A 14458-nucleotide genomic window follows, 5' to 3' on the forward strand; every position below is an offset into this window, starting at 1 on the left:
GGGGCATCTCTTACAGGAACCAGGGGTGGGCTTAGCTTTGGTGAACCAACTGACTTCATTCTGTAGTTCTGGTGAAAAGCCAGCCTTTACAATTATCCTGTTCAGTTCTATTTCCTGCTCAGTACTAGCCCTCAGTACACAACACTCAGAGAGGCCCAGGTAAGCAAAGTTGCTCCATGGGCCCTTTAGACAGGGCAGTAGAGAATAGGGGCTCTGAGCACCTGCCAGTGTCTGCAGGTCATTGCTCAAGTGTGTGCCCCTAAATTCCCACCACAGAGACAGGATATATTCACAGATTTTATTCAATGTGGCTCCACCTTACATACTGTTTGAAATGCTAAAAAGCAGATAAATTAGGAAATGAGCCTTCCCCTAATATGCAGATTTGCTGTAGATTCTTTTTATTGGTTTCTCCATTTTACATGTTTCTATTAACAGAAGCTTAATTTACATAGAAAGTTTAGATACACCTCTGCTGCTTGCTGCAGGCATCTCCCACATTGACTAATACATGGGTAAACCTCCTTGGAATATCATGAGTAAAAAGTGTCTTTAAACAATTAAGTATTTGCCATGGTACAATTGGAACACATGGTACCTAATTGAGAAGGTTCAAAAATGTATTCATTGAAAAGCCCTAACAATGCCTTTAGCTAATGGCCCAGGGCAGGCTGCCCTGTGGGACCCACCAATCGCCTGGATGCCCTTCTAGAAACCCCAGAGAAGCTTTATGTAGCTTGTGTGAACAGTTCAGCTTTCCCCAAGCAAAGACATCTCCATCTATAACAATTGCATTTTGTAGGCAAAAGGACTGGATAAATTGAAAGGTATTATTTATTCAGACCCAGTTTTGTGCCACTATTTTGTAAACAGCCTGGTTTTGTTTTGTTTTTTTCACTTCACTCCAGTGACAGGAGCATCTGGCGTGCCAGAAAACAACCCACCTTGTACCGTGAACATCCCTATCGCACCCATCCACAGCTCAGCGCAAGCTATGTCCCCCACGCAGAGCATAGGGCTGGTGCAGTCCCTCTTGGCCAATCAGAACGTGCAGCTGGATGTCCTGACCAATCAGACCACGGCTGTGGGGGCAGCTGAGCACGCAAGTGAGAATGCCACCCAGTACCCTGGCTCCAACCGCTACTCCAACCCTGGACAGGTGATCTTTGGGGGCGTAGAGATGGGCCGTCTCATCCCCAATCCTCCGCAGCTATCCCTGCCACCACCTGCACAGGGGCCCGTCCAGCTGTCGGTGGTGGAGCATGGAGACCGCGAGCAGGAGCACCTGCAGAAGCCAGCCAAGGCGCTGAGGCCCGCGCCACAGCTGACTGCTGAGGGGGACGCCGTGGTATTCGGCACCCCCCAGGAGATCCAGGTGGCAAAGTTGAATCCCCCACCCCCCTATCCAGGAACCATCCCCGCAGCCCCCACCACTGCAGCGCCACCACCGCCTGTCGACGTGTGCTTGAAGAAGAGCGACTTCTCGCTGTACCCCACGGCAGTGCATTACCAGCCCCCCCTGGGCTACGAGAGGATCACCACCTTCGACAGCAGCGGCAACGTGGAGGAGGTGTGCCGGCCTAGGACGCGGATGCTCTGCTCGCAGAACACCTACACCCTTCCCGGCCCGGGCAGCTCGGCTACCCTGAGGCTCACTGCCACCGAGAAGAAGGTGCCACAGCCCTGCACCAGCGCGACCCTGAACCGCCTGACGGTCCCACGCTACTCCATCCCCACGGGAGACCCACCCCCCTATCCCGACCTGGCTGGCCCGCTGGCCTCCAGCCGGGTCGCAGCGCAGCGGCTGGATGGAGGCCTTATTCACGCCACGCTGCGCAGAAATAACCGCGAGGTGGTGCTCAAGGCTGCGGCGCCCGCTGAGCCCCCACGGGCCCTGCCGCAGCACCCGCCCCTGCAGCACCCATCCAAGCCCAAGGGCGCAGCGCCGTTCCCTTCGCGGCCCCCGGCAGCACTGTACACTTGCAGCCAATGCAGTGGTGGGGGTGCAACCGGGCGGCCCGAGCCGGGCGCCGGGGGTGCGCAGGCGGCCGGCACCTCCCCGCTGGCCTCGCAGTCCTCCTACAGCCTCCTGAGCCCGCCGGATGGTGCCCGCGAGCGCACCGACTATGTCAACTCAGCATTCACTGAGGACGAGGCGCTCGCCCAGCACTGTCCTGTGGAGAAGCCCCTGAGGCACCCAGCACTGCCTGAAGCTGCTGTGGCTGTGAAACGGCCACCCCCTTACCAGTGGGACCCCGTGCTGGGGGAGGACATTTGGGTGCCTCAGGAAAGGACAGCACAGACTGGAGTTCCCAACCTCCTGAAACTGCCCCCTCTGGTCGTAAGTCAGAGCCAGCACCTCGATGTGTCCCGAGTGCCCTTTGTCTCCCCCAAGTCTCCCACCAGCCCCACTGCCACTTTCCAGACAGGCTATGGGATAGGAGTGCCCTATCCAGGAAGCTATAACAACCCCCCTTTGCCAGGAGTTCAGGCTCCCTGCTCCCCAAAAGATACCCTGTCCCCCACACAGTTTGCACAGCAGGAGCCCACTGTGGTCCTGCAGCCGGCCTACCCTCCCAGCCTGTCCTACTGCACCTTGCCCCCCATGTATCCCGGAAGCAGCACGTGCTCTAGTTTACAGCTGCCATCCATCGCCTTGCACCCCTGGAATTCCTACAGTGCGTGCCCGCCCATGCAGAACCCCCAGGGCACTCTCCCCTCCAAGGCACACTTGGTGGTAGAGAAGCCCCTCGTGTCCCCACCACCACCCACTGACCTCCAAAACCACCTGGGTACAGAGGTGATGGTAGAGACCTCAGACAACTTCCAAGAGGTCCTGTCTCTGACAGAAAGCCCAGTTCCCCAGCGGACAGAGAAATTCGGAAAGAAGAACCGGAAGCGCTTGGATAGCCGCGCAGAGGAAGGAAATGTCCAGGCCGTCACGGAGGGCAGAGTGAGGAAGGAGGCGCGGACTCTGAGTGACTTTAATTCCCTGATCTCCAGCCCCCGCCTGGGGAGAGAGAAGAAAAAAGCGAAGAGCCAGAAAGACCAGCTGAAGTCGAAGAAGTTGAATAAGACAAATGAGTTCCAGGACAGCTCAGAGAGTGAGCCAGAGCTGTTCATCAGCGGGGACGAGCTGATGAACCAGAGCCAGGGCAGCAAGAAGGGCTGGAAGAGCAAGAGGAGCCTGCGGACGGCCAGCGAGCTGGAGGAGTTTAAGTGCCGGAAAGCCAGTGAGAGGGAGGATGGGCGGCTGGGCAGCCAGGGCTTCGTGTATGTCATGGCCAACAAGCAACCCCTCTGGAACGAGGCCACCCAGGTGTACCAGCTGGACTTTGGGGGGCGCGTGACCCAGGAGTCAGCCAAGAACTTCCAGATCGAGCTGGAGGGGCGGCAGGTAAGGGTATCCCAGGACCTGGCCAGAATCGTGACTTCCTGATCTCTGTGGGTTTTTAAAACCAGGCAAAGGGTCCCAGTGCTTTGGCCTTTGAGGAACATTTTCCAAAGGCCACCTGGGAAATGTGGAAAACAACTAATCCTCTTAGATGGGGCCAATTGAGGTTCACTGGTGTGAATCCCCCACCTCTACTTTTCTTAGTTAAATCAGTAGTCACCCATTACCTAGTTCTGCCAGTAAATATGTTTCACACCTGAGCCACGTAGTAGGATTTCATTTCAATCCCTTTTTTATTGTATGGGGTATTTTTCCTAGACATAATTATTACTCAGTTGTGTTTGCTTATTTCTCTACATGTTTATTGTTAAGTCACTCCCCGGTTCTGTGGCAAGATGTACATCTCTTCTCAGTACAGTTAAACACAGTGGGTAATTTGTCAGTTCTTCCTGCTCTAACCCAGAACTCTTGCTCCAGCCCGGCTGCATAGCTGTTGTTCTGGGACTACCCTTCTCCACCATCCTGGGAATTCCTTTCACCTCTCATATTTAAATCCCACTTTCATTAATGCACCTGCTATATGCCTGGCAAGCTTCTGAGCCAGGAGTTGGCAAACTATGGCCCATGGGCCAATCTGGACTACTTCCTCTTTATAAATACAGTTCTAACTGCTATAAGTACAGAAATTAGAGCATTGAGGAAAACCGAAAGGCCCTGTCCTCATGGAGTTTACAAAAATGGAAGAAAAACTTTAAATAAAAAACATTAATATAATGTCACAATTATGTAATGGTCACTGCAAGTACTGAAATGACAGAGGAAAGCAAGCTCGGGAGATGAGCATGATGGGAAGGAGGTGTGCTGTGTTCTCTCCCTCTCTGAGCAGTGATATTTGACAATTACAATTGATATTTCTCTCACACCTCTTTCAGCTTATAGATTCTTTTTTTTATTTTTTTCCCGTCTGTTTCCTTGGTGAGGAAACCACTTCATTTGACCTGTGGAGCTTCCCATGCCCTGAATTTTGCTCACTGTCTCCCCACTGCGTTGTTTAACATGTTCATCCATTCCTTTGTTTCTGACAAACTCGTAGTTAGATGTAGAAACCTGCCAGAGTCACTTTTGTTGGCAAAAATACCTCCTTAGATCATGCTATCTGCCTCCATCAGGAGCCGCACAGACCTAGTTGCCCTCTCCCACCTTTTCCTTTAATGTCTTCGCTTCAATGCCCCCCCTCCAGGTGATGCAGTTTGGAAGGATCGATGGCAATGCGTACATTCTGGACTTCCAGTACCCCTTCTCAGCTGTGCAGGCCTTCGCAGTTGCCCTGGCCAACGTGACTCAGCGCCTCAAGTGAAGAGCCTGACTTGGCGAGCAGAAAGACAAAGGAGCCTTTTCAGAGAGGTCTGATTGCAGATGCTAGAGGAGCCCACATGGGACCTGGGTGTCTGGGAGACCAGAACACAAGAGCAAACTGGAAAAGTCTTATCAGGCCCAGGAGAGGGCACTGACCTTTAGCGTTGTCGTTTGTTTGGGCTTTTTTATTCTTTATTGTCTGTCTTTCTTTTTAATCAAACAAAACAATACAGGAGAGAAGTATTTGGAAGCAAAGGTGCCAGGCACCTGGTAGTGTTTTTTTGGGAAACATACTTGCTTACGGTAATGTTCCACTGGGTTTGCTTATGTCAGCTACGGATGAGGGATCCTCAGAGGGAAGACAGACTGCCTTGTAGCCTGTTGTTCTTTTAGATTTAAGGAGTGTGCATTCTTCCCATCTCCACAGCATCACTAGTGTAAAAGAAAAAACCTCTTTAAAAACACACCAAAAATCCTGAAAGTACAGGTTCTCTTGAGGGGACATTTAATTCACATATGTTATGTTATGTTACTCCCCCAAAGGTGACTTGATTAATGAAGGGTATTTTGGCAAATGCACTATTTGACTAATAAAAGTAGGCTTTCTACTGGGGTGCTCTTACCAGGTATGGATATGATATGTTCCTGATGATGTGGGGGAAGAGATGATAGGTGAGAAGGAATCTCCTGCACATGGTCACATGGGCGACTTAACATAGTGTGACTTGAAACAGTACAAGGGCTATGCTCCTCTCTGGAGGATGTTTACATTGAAGACTCCACTAGTTTTATAATATGTCAAAATTCCATAGGTTCAGTTTGACTGACGAGGTGAAAGTAGGAGAGAAATGTGGAAAGGTCCCAGTGGGGGAGGGGGGGGCTAGAGCCAGGTACTGGGTACCCGCTTGCTGAATAGTAACATGTATTCCCTCTCTCTTTACTGTTGAGTCTGGAAGTGTGACAGCAGACAGCCTTCCCATCAGACAGCAATGTTCTACACTTTTTCTAAAAATGCTGACGATACTGATTTAAAAGTACTCCTTTCCTCTTCTCAGCTATGTTAAAATTCAATTGACTAGAAATGTTTTTCAACAGATTAGAAATGTAAGCAAAAATTTTTAAGCATTTACCAGGGTATTAAGAGGTAGAGTTATAGTCAACCTTTCACAGAAGTCCCACAGTCTTCTCCAGGAAAACAATTTATTCACTGTACAGACTGTTCACAGAGGAGATGACCCTCTGAGACAGCACGGTTAAAACTGAAGGATTTAAGGTAGTTGGCTGACTACTGCTGGTTAATTGAAAAAAAAAAAAAGTCCACTGTGATTACCTTTTCCCACCTCACCCCGTGCTCAGGGGACACCTTGGGCAGTGTTTAGCCCCGGTGGCAAGACCCACTTCATTGCTCTCGTCTGCGATGTTGTTTAGGGCAGGAGCACAAGAACTAACCTACATTTGGATTTTGTTTGAAAACAGAAAAGTGGAAAATAATACAGAAAAATTATTTTCAAAAAATATTTCTTAATTCCATGTTTTGGTTTAAAAATATGTTTTTAATTCCCTGTTTTGGCTTAAAACTTAGAAAAGGAACTGCCCCATTCCTTTCACAGAGCAAGGTGACATCCATGACCCACCATTCTCTCTAGCCCCCAAAGAAACACAGATAAGATTTTTAAATATGGTGAAGGACATCTCCCAGTCAATACCAGAGCTTCCCATCTTATATTTTAAAATATTTAACCAGATTCTTTGGTGGGTAAATTCTTCCAAAAAGAATTTAATAATGTATTCAGATTTATATAATTCTTTTATGTGAGTTTTTGTAGCTTGATATGATGTTTCAGTGGTTATTATTAGTTGTGCAATATCGTTATAGCCTATTTCTAAAATAATTTAAATGCAATTCTGTTGTATTGTCCAAGAGATAATTATTTATCTTGCTTTAATAGTGTTCTTAGGAATTACTTTATTACTATGTACTGGTGAGTTATGCCCATGTTATAATTTATTTAGAAAAGTAGTATGTTTATAACGACTTCCTTGGTAGCAGTATATTTTGCTGCAGGAAATAAAGAGGATATGAGGGGGTTTTTGCTGGACAGTTTGTAAATTTTCTAATGGGGCAAACATGTCTGTTAATCCTTTAAAAGTTTTTTTTTTCTGCTTTTTGTGGTACTGATTATATACAAAGGAGATTTCTTTGAGATAACAGATCCTAAAATATTTCCCCTTCTTTTGAAAATTTTGTTTTTAATTAAAAACAAAAGGCTCTATGAAATGAGAAGAGACTTATTAGAATGGGAGTAGCAAAGGAAGGAATTATTAGTAATAAGTCAGTTTTTAAAATTCTGGTTGGATTTTGAGATAAAAGGGGGAGTACTTTTTAGGACTTCTCTTAATAAGAGCAAATATAGGGGGAAATCCTTGGAATTAATGCTCCAGATACATGTGTGAAGGTAATGTATTTGTAGCAAATAATTAACCAACTTTACTAAATTCTTAGCCCATTCCCCAAAAGGCATTTGCCCACGTGGAGACAGAGACCTCCGTCTTGGATGTTTCGCACACATGAGTGAGCCTCTGAATGAGCAGCGCTGCCCCGCCCTGCTCAACAGGCCCAAAGGAGCAGGTAATTTCAGATGCCAGATCTATTTAAACAGATGTCTGCAGCAGTGCGGTGTCTTTTAAGTTAATGGTGATGGCTTTACTTATTTTAAACATTGTTTTCATTCATTCAGTTTCAATTTGTTAAGTACTACTAAAGTCAGTACTTTAAGCAGCAGAATTCTACATACTTTATGCTTATTGGTAGCAATTTATGAATATTAAGATACCTCATTGAATCTCTACATATAAAAATATTAGCCCAGTAAACAGTCAACTACGTAAAAAATCCATGCCTTTTTGAAGGAAGCAGTATATTAACAAACATAAAAAACAATTTTAAATTTGTCTTAACTCTAACCTCATCAAACCAAAGGCAAAGATTTGTATACAGTCCATCCACTGAATGTATATTCTGAAAAAATTGGTGCAAAGGAAGCAGGAAATGTCAAAGCTCGAATGGCAGTATACGTCAGGATTGTGCAGGTTAGTATTTTTCATCCATGCCCATTGCTCCCTCGTCGAATGTCCCAGGAAGACATGGGAAAATGTGTACATTCATCCTGTAATCAGAGCAGAAAGTTAGGAACCCAGAATCAAGCCTGCTCCTCCACAGAGTTGGAGGATGGCCTTGAGCCTCCATTTGTCCATCTATAAGATGAAAGGGATGACCTGGACAATCTTCTAAACTTCCGTCCCACTCTAAAAGCCTGAGGGCTCAAAATGTGACCTATGGCTCCACTTTACACACTCGGAAGGTATGTTTCAAAACATTGCCTCTTGTAGAGAAATGTTTCTTGTCCATGTTAATGAGCTGTCTTCTGAATGTAAATCAGGGCATTTAAAATAATATCTTCAGAACATTCACCTCTAGAAAAATGCATCTGGAATAGTGTTCGTTTTCATAAAATTACACAAAAGCACTGGCTCCAGATAAGACAGAGGAGCCTCCCCACGAGTATGCCCTGCTCAGTGGCCGTCCTTGAGAATAACCCTAAAGTAACTCACCACATGCCCCAAAGACCATCGAGTGGGTTGAAAAAAGACAAAGGAGTGTAGGCCTAGGCCGTCTTGAATTCTTGAGCGTGCTCTGCAGTGTTAACGCTACCTTCAAGTGTAGGTTTCTGGAAAAGGAGCCCTTTGTGTCCCTGTGTGGCCCATCAATCACTTGGCCAAGTCAATGGTTGTGAACAAGTTAGTTGAGACAAAATGTGTCAAAAATGTTGTCTGAGCTCCTGGGGTTTTGTAATAGCACACAGCTCAAAACTTCACCATTTGTGTATTTTATCTTCGGCTGAGAAAAGTCTGAAGGGTTGTGGCTTATTTTGTTTTCATTTCTTTGGCTTTGTGCAATTTTCTTGTAACTTTATTTGTACCTACATTTCCTGTTTACAAGTTCTTTTAAAGGGGAGGGGGAGGGTTCTAAGATCTCATTTATTGTAGATAAAAATTTTTTTTCGTGTTGTAGAAAAGCATGGGTTATGCATTTGACTGAAAAAGGCACTGTATTTACCAAAGGGGTATTGTTTTTGCATTTTTTTATAAATGCATTATTTTGGTACTGTAAATTTGGACATAATTTCTGAGTTTATTACTACTGGCATTTTCTTTCTTCTTTTTTTTTTTTAACTGTAAGTGCACGATGCAGGTGCACAGGTCTCAGACCAAACCAGACCACCAGCATGTCCTTGTCCACACCTTGGGGATGGTGCACTGCCCTGTGTGCCTCAGTTCCTCTGGTGTTGGTTTGTATGTTTTCAGTTCAGCATCCTGCTTTGTTTTACTTTCCAAGCAAGATCTTTTGAGATTCTCAATTGCATTCTAATGAGCTCACCCTGATTTGCCGCTCTTCTTACGTATTTTGTGTATTAGATTGTGAGGGAGGTGTTCTAGAAGGCATTCATGGTTTGCATTCAAAGTGGTGTGGTTTGTCCAAGTTATTTTCTGTCTTTATTATTGAGATGGATTAATCTCCTTATTTTTTTCTTGATGATTTGAAGTCGTAAGAGTTGTCCAGCTATTGCTTAATAAAATTTTGCAGATCAAAAAAAACCCAAATCAATTGCTTGTGTGCAGAAACCACCACTCTCCATTGGCCTGACCCCACCCTCCAATTGCTTCTTTGATCCCTGGGTGACTGCCAATGGTTAACACCCTGAGATTTACTGTCATCCCTCTTTCTGAGAGGTCAAGGGTTGTGCTATCTTCCTGATGAATTGGTTTGATTTTGTGTTTGCTTTTTCATTTGTTTAAGGAGGACCCACTCAGGATGCAGCTGTCATCGCACCTACAAAGTCAGAGGTGCTAAATGCACTAACACCTCTGCTACTTTGTGGGACACTTACCAAAACTAGGTTTTGAACAATTCCTGTATTAAGTGCTAATGTAACTGTGAATTGTTGTTATTACTAATGAGTCTTAGTGCACCTCCTCGCTGTGCCCAGGGGAGGGAGTCAGGGGTTTGGGGTCATGGGAGGCTCATCCGTAAACAATATGGTTCACGTGCACATTTACAGAACTACACCTTTGCTTTTCTCAGAGATAAAAACAGACATGCAATTACTCAGGCTTAGGAGACAGAACCACAAACCACTGTCATGTCTTAAATTCTAAGCATGCATTAACTTTAAAAATAATCATAGGACTATAAATCCGTGCTTTAAATAGTAGTAGTAGTCATACAAGGCTAACTGACCTGAATTTTGTATAAGAATCAAAATATCTTTTATTATGAAAGTTTGTGAACTTCACATTAATGTTCATTGTATCTTTATCACTTAAACCAGGTAGCAAGGAGACCTGGTTGAAAACAAACCCCCAGTTTCCCTCTCCCCAAAAATACAAGGGGAGACCAAAACCTTAATAGCAGCCTGGGGCTGGGGCTATGCTAAGGGCCCATGGTCAGCTTTGGGCCATTCATTCAGTGTGAGTCAGCATCTCCAGAAGTGATCTGTTTTTAAAGCCCTGGTAAGAAAACAGCCAATTCATTGCCTTCTACAAACTTGCTTTGAAAAGGACGCGTGCTCTGTTTTATTCTCGTGCTCAGTGTTCTTTCCCTGGGAGTGTTAAGAGAATAGGGAACCAATTTAGCTCTCGTACTCTCACCCCAGAAACTCATCGCAGAAGAGAATGCCTACCTCACGGAGACTGCATTGCAGTTTCACAGGAGTGCACCACTGAATCCCCCAGCTCCATTATGCGGTGGATACCTTCTGCCTGCCTTTCCTTTCAGGAGAAAATTGAAGCATTGAGAAGTTGGTGGTTTCTGGATACCATAGACAAAAAACTATCTGAAACAGAATCTAAGATTTCTGGGTCACATTAATGAACAGACCTAGTTTATTTCCAGCTTCTCACTCTGGTGTTTCATAATGATTTGCCTATAATGAGCTATGAGCTACTTACACTTAGTCATCTCCCGAGAAAGGCAGAATCAAGGCGGGTGACCCTCGCCCGGCAGCAGGTGAGCTCATCCTCCCTGCAGCTGAGAGCGCTGGTTCACGGGATGTCAGAGTGAGCATGTGACTCCCAGGCTGTGTTACTCACCTGGATGCCACAAAGGAGCAGGTGTTCGATTTGTTTCTCTGCATATCTTAGAAGCAGTTGCTCGATGCACTAGTGACTATGAAACCACCCACGTGAAGAATAGGCCCATTTTCTGAATGTGCTTAAAGTTCCCGTTGGAATGATGGCTTCAGCTATGGAAGGTGCACCAGTGTAGAAGCAGGACCTCGGCAGGAAAATAGGTACATCTCATGCCTGATGCTTTCCTTCTGGGTTTCCTGCTCTTGCTCTGTTCCAGGCACTTTCTGAACCCATTTTCACCACATGCACAACTGCAGCTCCCTCACCCCACGAAAAAGATGGAAGCGGTGAGTGGGGGCCTTGGAGGAGAAGGCTCGCACGTGGCAGTATCTCAAACTGCTAATCAAGTTGCCTCTCCCAATCATGCCAGCCACTTCCCACCATCTTCAACCATTAGGGTATGGGAGCAACTGTGGGCTTACTGTTTCCACCTTTCTCCACAATGGGACAAAGTGGCAGTCCTGACACCACTCCCCATTGCTTGCAGGGCACCAAGGCTCACCGTGTCCTTTTGGTTTGGCCTCCAACTCATTCAAGTGGTCTGTTGTTTCTCCTTTCCCACGAGTTCCTCAGTGTTTCTTGCCTTCCAGGTGCCACTTTGAGGGTCTTGTATGAACCACCTTTCACAATCTTGCCCTTTAACCCTGTCGTGGGTGCAGTCCCTGTTATTAAAAGGAGAAATCCCTGACTCCCTGTTCCGCTGAGCTGGTGTGACAGACCCGGGCTTCACCCTGCTATATTTTCTCTCTGTTCCCAGTAAAAACGCAAGCAGCCCAGACACCACGGAACTTGAGACACGAGCATGTAATGTACTCCTCCTGGAAGGAGTGTCCTCCAGTCAGTCACTTCTTCCTGAGGCTGACCCCCCAGTCTTGGGAGGGGGGTCCTGCATCCTTCCCTCTGGGACTCCTACTGACCACAGAGGCTCTTAAGTCCTGGGATTATGATTTCCCACAGGTACAGATTCCTTTGTTTTAGATCCTGAGAGGAAGCATTCAAGCAGGTTTTCGTGGATGCGGGGACTGAGAGCAATGAGATCATGGAGCACATGAAAAAGATCCCGGGGAAAAATGGGGCACTCGAGAAAGGAGCAAGAGAAAAGGCAGCTTCTCATCCAGCCCGCTTTGGACCTCAAAAGTATTGCCTGCGGGAGTGTGTCTGTGAGACAGGCAGGTGCCCTTCCCTGCCCTAGTGCCCTGGTGCTGTTACCCAGAGAGATGGCAGGGAATACAAAGCAACTCAGAGCCAGTGCCCATTGAACGACCACCCCAACCGAGGCACCAAGTGCTTGGTTTGATGGTCCCAGATCGCAATTGCAGGCCAGCACTAGCGCTCTCATGGGCTGCACCCCAGTGGGTCTCCCCTGGCTTCCAGGGCTTCCCTCCTGGGAATGAGCTTAGAAACATGCTCTTTTCCAGTATCCACACCTCTGACAGGTGCCCCGCTCCTGGGAGGATGAGGCATAGTGAGTGCAACAGACTTTTAAGGGGATCAGCCAAGTTTCTCCACAAACAGCTCCCAAGAACCCTCAGACTCAGACCAGACCACACCACACCAGCCGCTTGAGAAGGTCGTATTCCAAAGACCCGCTGGGTTCCTGGCCTGTGGCGCTCAGGGTGGGTTCCTCTGGCAGGCAGCCAGAGCAGTGAAGGTTGACTCCTCATTCCCAAGGTCCCTGCGGCACCCCCACCCTGCCAGGCAGTGACAAGTGGCACAGGGCGCTGACACCAACCCAGCCTCTCTCCTTAATGTTTTCATCATGTGGGTCTTGAGATGCTACTTCCAAAATGTGATTTTCTTAATGTGGAATAAAGGAGTAAAATTGGAGTTGAAAATAATTTTTATAAACCAGCCAGAGGTGAGTACATTTGTGACAAAAGACTTTTATGTGGAGCCTCATGCTTTTTTCCCCCTCAGGATGCTACAGAGACACAGCTAAAAATTTAATTTACTAAAGTCATCTCTCTAAATGGCACACACAGCACAGGAATGTACAGCTTATGTTATGTGTAGCATCCAAAAAAAAAAAAAATGCAAAAATGACCCCAACAACCCAACCCTGTAATGACAGCAAGTTCAACCCCATGAGAAAGTCTTTCGTAACATAAGTACCTTCTCACTGCCCTTTGTGGGAAGGTCTGGGACCAGTTTAGGAAATGTGAGGCAGAAAGTCTTAGTGACTTTGCTCAGAGCCAGGCAGTGTTGAAAGAGCCAGGAGCACATCTCTTTGAAGGGCTCCTGTGGAGCTTCATAAACGACAGGACAAGCACACCCCAGAGTGGAAGCAAGCACTTCACTGTGGAAACGCTGTCTAGGGAAATGACTCCCCAACCAGCACCCAGTCTGTGGCCGAGAGCTGGCCTGGACATTTGTTCCCAGCCTTTCCTTGCAGGCAGCTCCCCGCAAGGGACATCATCATGGTCCACAGTCAGAGCCCTGACCCAGACGTCTCAGTGAGTCAAAATTCAGGGGACAGGGCCACTCTCCAGGACAGCTGATGGTCACCAGAGAGCCTGAGCTGCCAGGAAGCAGACCTGCCTGGAGCAGGAGGGTGGGAGATCCCCAATGGAGTGGTTGTAAAGGCCTCTGGTCCAAGAGGAGGATCAGAGAGGACAGCGTCCCAGTTTCCCACACTGGCCACCCTCCCAAGGGAGGAAGAGCCGATCTTCAAGCCTCCCACGCCAGCAGCGCCGGGCAGCGAGCTGCACAAGAGGAGTGGGGCCTGCCCCAACCTCCCCCCTCTCATGCCAGCTGCCCTGCACTGAAGTGCTCCAGGCGGCCTGGTGCCCCGCAATGCTGGGTCATCTCCCCGGGAGGTGCTCTGTGCTGTGCATCTTTGGAACTGCAAGGATACAGGTAAGGGGGTGGGGACAAGTCAGCAGGATTTGGGCATGCATACCCCCAGGCATCTTACTTAGATACAGTTTAGGTTTTATTAAAAACTTTCAAAGTATATGTCCTTAACAAACAATGCTAAGCGCACTTAACCTGCCTATGCACGCGTTGGAGGGCAGAGTTCCATTGAGATTGAACTTGCATAGAGAGCCCTTGGGAAAGGCTGGGTCACAGGCCCTCTCACATTGACGGTATGGAAAGGATTCTGGGTCAGCGACAGTACCTGGTTGGGTAAGACACTGGCCAGGGGATTGAGGAGAGGTGGCCAGGTGTAGTGTGAAGGCTGCTGCTCTGAGAGCCAGGAGATCAGGGAAGCTTATCCTGCATCTATCACTGACATTGTGCAACCTCCATAGGCCACTCAACTCTGGGCTTCATTTTGTTCAACTGAAAAATGAAGAGACTGGGCTAAGTATTTCCCAAGGCATAGTCCATACTTCCCTAGGAATTGTGCACACTGATTAAAGCAAAACAGGTTTCCTTTACTGTAGGATTTTTCCTTTACTGTGTGCTAATGTGTTCTGCCTGATGACCACCAAGGAGAAGGAATCATTGAAAACCCAAAGCAAATCTATTTCCTCCCTCTTCTGTTAAACTAAAAAAGGTCTACTTTGGCCCTGGCCA

At 47.2% G+C, this 14458-nt stretch overlaps 1 protein-coding gene across 3 annotated transcripts in view; it reads left to right on the forward strand.

Annotated features, from left to right (window-relative positions):
• Positions 1-9398, forward strand: part of TULP4 (TUB like protein 4) — a 99190-nt gene extending 89792 nt beyond the window's left edge. For all 3 annotated transcript variants that reach the window (XM_081139603.1, XM_081139604.1, XM_081139605.1), the window contains 2 exons: positions 909-3397; positions 4635-9398. In XM_081139603.1, coding sequence (XP_080995729.1) covers positions 909-3397; positions 4635-4751 — 2606 coding nt within the window. In that variant the 3' untranslated portion in view covers positions 4752-9398. The remainder of the gene's footprint in view (positions 1-908; positions 3398-4634) is intronic.
• Positions 9399-14458: the final 5060 nt, after the last annotated feature.

The sequence above is a fragment of the Miniopterus schreibersii genome, assembly GCF_964146895.1.
Source record: "Miniopterus schreibersii genome assembly, chromosome: 6".
Taxonomy (NCBI): domain Eukaryota; kingdom Metazoa; phylum Chordata; class Mammalia; order Chiroptera; family Miniopteridae; genus Miniopterus; species Miniopterus schreibersii.